The 7,623-nt window shown below is 38.5% G+C and overlaps 1 protein-coding gene across 3 annotated transcripts in view; it reads right to left on the reverse strand.

Annotated features, from left to right (window-relative positions):
* LOC107684821 (ecto-NOX disulfide-thiol exchanger 2-like) overlaps positions 1 to 7,623 on the reverse strand; it is a 201,363-nt gene that overhangs the window by 130,028 nt on the left and 63,712 nt on the right. For all 3 annotated transcript variants that reach the window (XM_016481183.1, XM_016481182.1, XM_016481184.1), the window contains one exon: positions 7,034 to 7,177. In XM_016481183.1, the coding sequence (XP_016336669.1) occupies positions 7,034 to 7,177 (144 nt within the window). The remainder of the gene's footprint in view (positions 1 to 7,033; positions 7,178 to 7,623) is intronic.

Here is a 7,623-nt window from a genome sequence, read left to right on the forward strand (position 1 = left end):
CGCTTACTTTTCTTTTTAGGAGCGCTTGTGCTCCTAATTTTAAAAATTTAGGAGCACAGTCAAAAATTTAGGAGCAGCTTCTAATCAATAATCCAAAATTTGATAATAAATTTGATATTTGACTCCTTAAAGTGATTTACAGTGGAAATTTGTTTTTACCTTTGTAATGGCATTTTTTTTAAACTTTATTAAAAATATGTCATCTTTTATTTCAAATTAAAAAAATTTATATTTTATAAGCTTTTTAAAAATTCTAATTAAAACGACAGAATAAGAACAAGTAGAATAATAAACACCTGTGTTTGAATGGAGATGCGCAGCGGCTCAGCTGTTACTTTGAACTATTTTCGACGACAAAATAGAGCAAAATCAGACAACATTGTTATAGTCAGACAATGTAAGTCACTTAATATTAACTTCTTGTTTATTGAACTGTTGTATTAAATCAGTAGGCTATCACTTTTACAAACTCCCTTAAAAATTATTAAAATTTAGTTTTAGAACTTAGTTCATCGCAATCTCACATTTATAATCAACGAAGCTCTCTACACTGCACAATTAAACTTTTATTTACACCGTCTACACTTTGCTTATGAAAGGATTCATGAGATATGTTGCAAATGCAACTGAAATGGTCGCACTGTAGAGCCCTGATATATATATATATACAGTGGGTACGGAAAGTATTCAGACCCCCTTTATTTTATTGTTTTTATTTTACAGTATTACATTTTTGTTGAATATTTTTATTTTATAATAAGCACAATACAATCATGATCATTACTTTATAGTTACATTGAATTGTCAGTGTGGGAATATGGTTTATAAAATCTCAAGTGGAAAGAGATTTCTGAAAGAGGCTTGAGTTGGTTCTTGTAACAACACCCAAATTTTTAAAGATTTTCCCAAATTATTTAGCACTAAAAAGATGTCATAGTAAAAAAAAAAAATCAATCAATCAATCAATCTTCAGAGTAAACCTTAATATTAAAAAATGATATATTTATTTTCTATGCAGATGCACTCCCCAACAAAACCACTCTACTAACTCTACAATAATTCATTCTTTCCAAATATAACTATTTAAGTAATCAATTCCTGTTTTTTTTTTTCATATTGTAATATATAATAGCAGAAAAACATGTCAGATATGTGTTCCAGGATGTATTGACAGTATCAACGCAATTGAAACTATTTAGTTCATTAAACATTTGAATTAGCTACATTGTGCCAATGAAGTATCTCCCGATTAGAGCGACGAAGAGTTCAGGCCGTGCTGTAAACAACCTGCCAACTGTCCTGTATAGGGATGCATCGATCCGATACTCAGTATCGGTATCGGCTCCGATATTGCCATTTTGGATCGAGACCGATCCAAATCCGATATAGAGCGTATACTATTGTGTTATTGTTAAGCCCCACGAAAGGCACAAAAACATTATAAAGCACCATAACGTTTTCGTGCACTATATTCCATATGTTCCATAGTTTAATGTGAAGTATAGATGAATATTTAAGTCAAGTTCATGTAAACTCTTCTCTCCGCCGCAGCTGTCTGTCATCCTCCATTCAGCATTCAAACTACGTGTCGCATTCGGTTACTACAGTCAAAACGATGAAACTCTCTTCAAGAGCGCACAATAACTGAGATTTAAAACTGTTAAAAGAAAAGGCTCAAAATTTTGCACAGATATAATACACTACGCAGCAATATCTCTTCCCTCTTTTAAGAGGAGCTACGCGCTATGACTCCGTGTTGCTTCAAGCGCATCATTCTGCGCACGGGATGCGTATAAGCGCTTTGTGCTGCTCTGTATTGAAGCCATACCCTTTCGTATTATACTTCTGCGCAATGAAAGATTATCAATAGTCCTTTTTGTTCTGTTCTATCTACCATATGTTGCTGCCTTCATTACTGTGCTATGCATTTAAAAGAAATGTTTTTGAATTTTTAACATCATTACTCCAGTCTTCAGTGTCACATGATCATTCAGAAATCATTCTAATATGCTGATTTGCTGCTCAAAAAACATTTATTATTATTATGATGTTGAAAACAGTGGAGTAGACATTTTTCAGGTTTCTTTGATGAACAAAGTTCAGAAGAACAGCATTTATCTAAAATATAAATATTTAGTAACATTATAAATGTCTTTATCATCATTTTTGATCAATTTAAAGCATCCTTGCTAAAAGTATTAATTTCTATAATTTCTAAATATATTCATATATATATTCATATATATTCATATATATAGCAGATTGTGTTTAACACACACAAGAGTGATGATCAGGTCAACCCACAGAAGTATAGAAATTCTACATTGATTTAAAATCGGTTCTGAAAAAATGGTATCGTTGCATCCCTAGTCCTGTATGAGCGTAGCGATTCTCACCCACTCGCTCTCTGCAGTGCATCCGTTATCCAGTAACATCAACAGCAGCGGGGCAGGGGGATGGGGGGTTGGATGTCTAATGGAGTGCCAGCGCTAATGAGATGAATCTATCCATTATAATGCTTTAACAAGAGTAAATCTGCATTGCTGGTAATTAGTCCACACCCCTGCATTAGCTCCACTCCTCGGAGGAGCGGCTCTGTCTTGTGTTGCCAGAGGACATCAGAGCGGCTGAATGCATTATGCTCCAGATGCTGCGAATTTTCATCATTTAGATGTGTTTCCATCAGGGAGCGGATTGATCAGGCACGGTCACGGCGGATAAGAGCACGGCATAATGACAGGCCGGGAAGTGAAACTGCTGGCGTTGTTCAAAAAGAAACCCCATTAAGCAGCTCCCGGTTGCTAAGCAGACATTAGCACAACTATTTAGAGCGGCTGTGAAGCGCTAGTGGCTTTACTTAAGCCCAGGCATTGTAAGATTCAAGACAACAGTCGCGTGATTCAGCCAGCATAATCAAAGGCTTAACAAATCAGACAGGTGCTAATTGAGTAACTGAGACGCAAACTGCATACTTCCCACTGGGTTGAGCCAATATTAGTGTTGTGTGTACTACAAACCTCTTATTTTTGGTCTTTTGGTGCTTTTATTTAAAGGAGATTAGAATGAGTATTAAAACGACAAGATTAGCAAACATTACCAGCCTGATTAGAACTCATTGTCTGCATGAGCACCTCAGCTTTCTGTTAAGCCACAGCTCTGACATACTACATGACCTGTTTTTAGACTTGTGACAATTTTATTTAAAGGGGTCATATGATGCGATTTCAATTTTTCCTTTCTCTTTGGAGTGTTACAAGCGCTTGGTGCATAAAGAAGGTCTGTAAAGTTGCAAAGACTAAAGTCTCAAATCCAAAGAGATAGTCTTTATAAAAGTTCAGAGTCAGCCACACCTACCTAAAATGGCTCGTTCTAACACGCCCCGACATATCTACCTCACTATGTGGGAAGATTTGCATAACGCCGCCCAAATGTTTAATGTTCTTTTTAGCAGCATCATATGACCCCTTTAAAGGAGAGCAATAATAAAAGCGAGATCAGGAAATGTTGAGAGCCAAATTAGAACTCAAATTGTCTGCATGCACACCAACGCTGCAGAGTGTGATGTTATATGACTGTTGCAGTGCCTGAAGAAATTTAATATGCTGAAAGTCTAGTGTGACCGGCTTTAAGTGGCCTGTCTTTTGTCATTTTTTATTTAGAGGATAGTAGAGAGAGTAATAAGAGAGTAAAGGGCAAGGTTAGGGAATGTTGCACGCCAGATCTGAACTCAAATTGTCTGCATAAGCACCTCAGTTTTCAGTTAAGCTATAGTGCACTATTTTAGTCTTCTGTCTCTTTCATTAAAGGGAGAGTAGAGAAAGTCTGCATGAGCACCTTTCTATAAACCCACATCTCTGACATACGACTTATTTTTAGCGTTTCTATTTACAGTAGAGTAGACAAAGTAATAAAAGGAGCAAGATTAGGGAATGTTGCAAGCCAGATTTGAACTCAAATTGTCTATATTGGCACCTCCGCTTTCTGTTAGGCCATGGCTCCAACATACTACAATGTCCTATTTTCAGTCTTTTGTCATTTTTATTCAAAGGAGAATAATAAGCGGAGCAAAAGTTAGGGAATGTTGCGAGCCAGATTTGAACTCAAATTCTTAGCATGAGCATCTCAGCTTTGTGTTAAGCCACAGCACTGATATACTACAGTGTCCTATTTTAGTCTTTTGTTTCTTTCAATTAAAGGAGAGTACAGAAAGCAACAAGAGGAGCAATATTAGAGAATGTTGCGAGCAATATTTGAACTCAAATTGTCTGCATAAGCACCTCAGATTCCCGTTAAGCCATAGCTCCAACATTCTAAAAAGTCCTATTTTTAGTTGTTTATCATTCAAAGGAGAATAATAAGAGGAACAAAATCAGGGAATGTTGCGAGCCAGATTAGAACTCAAATTGTCTGAATGAGCACCTCAGCATTCTGTTAAGCCACTGCTCAAACATACTAAAGTGTCCTATTTTAGTCTTCTGTCTCTTTAAATTAAAGGAGAGTAGAGGAAGTAACAAGAGGAGCAATATTGGAGAATGTTGCGAGCCAGATTAGAACTCAAATTGTCTGAATGATCACCTCAGCTTTCTGTTAAGCCACAGCTCTGACCTACTACTGTGTCCTGTTTTAGTATTTTTTAGGCCTAATGGTTAGAGAGTCGTAGGTGGGGGGAGTGAATGTACAGCACTCTCTCCCACCTTCAATACCACGACTGAGGTGCCCTTGAGCAAGGCACCGAACCCCCAACTGCTCCCCGGGCACCGCAGCAAAAAAATGGCTGCCCACTGCTCCGGGTGTGTGTTCACAGTGTGTGTGTTCACTGCTGTGTGTGTGCACTTTGGATGGGATAAATGCAGAGCACTAATTCCTAGTATGGGTCACCATACTTGGCCACATGTCACATGTCACTTCACTAATTGTAAAGAAAGTAATATGAGGAGTAAGATTAGGGAGTGTTGCGAGCCAGATTAAAATCACATTGTCTGCATGAGCAACAGAGCTCATCACTAAGCCAAGACTATGTCTTACAGGATGTCAGATTCAAACCCACGTCTTCTAAATGAGCAGCACCACACTGGCAAAATCTTAAAAGCTCTTCTTCAACCTCAGCAGAACAATAAAACATTTTGTCTGAAACCCATTAACTCACTGACTTACATTTCAGCAGCCGGACTCCGGAGTGTCTAAATATTCGGTGTATGGTGAATACAGCTCATCTAAGCCTTTCTCAAATGACGTCCTTGCACTAAAGAAAAAAGTGTTCTGAAATGGGCAGATTAGATTAGCGCTAGGAAGCTTTGATCTAAAGCTCGCTGGCAAGCTTTGATCTGCACAAGCAGCTCTTCACCATGACCAGAACACAATATGAGCCCATTTCACTTCCATTTGTATCAATTCTCTGAGCATATACGATGATGAGAAGCTCTGCTCACCGTCACTTGCTGCCATTTATCCCTAATCAGAGTCACTTCAAGTCATGAATTCCTGAGGGAGAAATGACCATCAAGGGCCTGGAGATCAGAGCGGCAGACTTCAAATGGAGACCATATTTACATAGAACAGCATGTGTGGAAACACATGATGGCTGAAATGTACAATTATTAAGCGAATGACAGACTCGGAAGGTTGTGGGTTCAAAACCCACATAAAAAAAAACAAACAGTTGAGCCATCATTATCCAGGTGGATTGTCCTTGTAAAAAATGGTCACATACTGTAAATTAATTCCACCAGCCCTGGTCATGTGGCAATAAATAAAGCAGGGCTCCAGACTAACATTTGAGAGCAGCGGCACCAGTGACACTAAATTCTACAGATGGTGGCGCCAGGAGCAGATTTGGTAGCGCTGGGGGTGGTGTGCGGGAGCAAAAGATTGTACAAACCCTGAATGATGAATGAATGATGAATGAATTTGAATGATTCTCACTAGATCTCGCAGTAACCTTATCATTGTGTGGCGAATTCAAACACTTCTCACTGGATCTCGCAGCACTGTTGCATCTGTGCAGTAACAGAGTCGTGAAATCAACTTTGGCTCCCGAGTAAAGCTGTTCTGAGCTCGGACAAGTTTGTTTGAGTCGCGGTCCGAGCTGATAAACGGTCCGCTCTGCGCAGCTGAAACGTAGCACGGTTTAGTTTCGCTTTCGTTTCGTTTGCCGTTTTCTTTCTGCAAAAGAAATGGCAGCGCTTATGAGCTGGACAACGCGGTGGTCGCACCAGTTCGCAAAACTCGCAAAACTGGTCGCACCGCTCACAAAAATTAGTCACACCGGCAGAAAAATGGTCGCAGTCTGGAGCCCTGTAAAGACTTTAAAATGTTAAACGGTAAAAAGACTGCCTAATTAACATTAACAATTAATCTGATCCAATTAAGTCGCCTTGACAACCAGAAACATTAAGTAGCCTTTCCAAGATCCATTTCTTTCAGCTAATCATAATTCAATTAATTAGTACGCCATTAACATTAGCATGAATATGAACAGGCTCGTTCATTTGAGCCAACCTGCATCAGAAAGGTTTGTAAAATTCCCTGGGCGTTACTTTTCAAGTGTAATTTTGAAGGTTATCAGCGTCAGACAGAGTCTCTGTTCATGACTGGCATATATCCAGATTCGCTTTTACATTTTGAAAATCCAGATCGCAAGGTGTTAGTCATAATTTTGAGAAGATACAAGCAGAAATGCTTGAGCCACTCCTCAAGAAATCTGTACTTTGGTCACTTATTTTTAATGTTGTATTCCAGGCATATTTTAATTAGATTTTTATTCTATTAACCTCAATGTTTATGTCAAATTATGAGATCAAAGCTACTAGAAAAGTGGAAATAACCTGAGGTTTCTGTTCCGATGTTTTAATGAAGGTGATAATTTGAAGCGAGCGTCTCTCAGAATGCAGGACCCCCAGGCGTTCACCACCCACACTCAAAGGTCAGGAAAAGAGCAGCGGCAGAAATAACGATGTGAATGCAGTTAACGACTGTGGGGCCTGACGAGTGTGAGTGAGCGTGGTCTGAGGCGAGAGGAAATCATTAAGTGTACCTGGAGGAAGGTTGGGTCTCTTCCTCTTTTTGCTGTTTTCTGTTCCGTTTTCCAGAGGACAGTCAGAGACCAGAGGACCATTGGAGCCGTTGAATTGCAGGGGTTCGTTGTTCGCGGCAGGGTCAAAGGGCAGCGGATTCAGACCTGTAGAGGGAAAGAACAGATAAGCTTGGTAAGTCTGCATGCTCTGTAACCAGGGATGCACATAAATGGTGCGCAGGTGCATGACTGAAATAAGAAATGCGCTGGGTAAATAAGTTCAGACCACTCGTTTGCGTACCTGTTAATGCACAATCACCGTTTCAGATCGTCTAACTGTAATACTGTATAACATCTTCTGTTTTTCAGAGCAAAACACAAAATTGTCACTTCACTGAAGTGCTTCAAAACCAGCGGTGGGCAACCCACCAAAATAAAAGCTTAATGATTTTAGGTTTGAAACTGATTATAATTTATATAAAAAATTTAAAATAAATAAAATATTTTTTATTATTATTTATTATTATGATCAATATTTAGTTGTGCTATTTTTGTGGCAACAGTTATATATATATATATATATATATATATATATATATATATACAAACTA

The sequence above is a fragment of the Sinocyclocheilus anshuiensis genome, unplaced genomic scaffold (genome assembly GCF_001515605.1).
Source record: "Sinocyclocheilus anshuiensis isolate Anshui unplaced genomic scaffold, SAMN03320099.WGS_v1.1 scaffold121, whole genome shotgun sequence".
NCBI lineage: Eukaryota > Metazoa > Chordata > Actinopteri > Cypriniformes > Cyprinidae > Sinocyclocheilus > Sinocyclocheilus anshuiensis.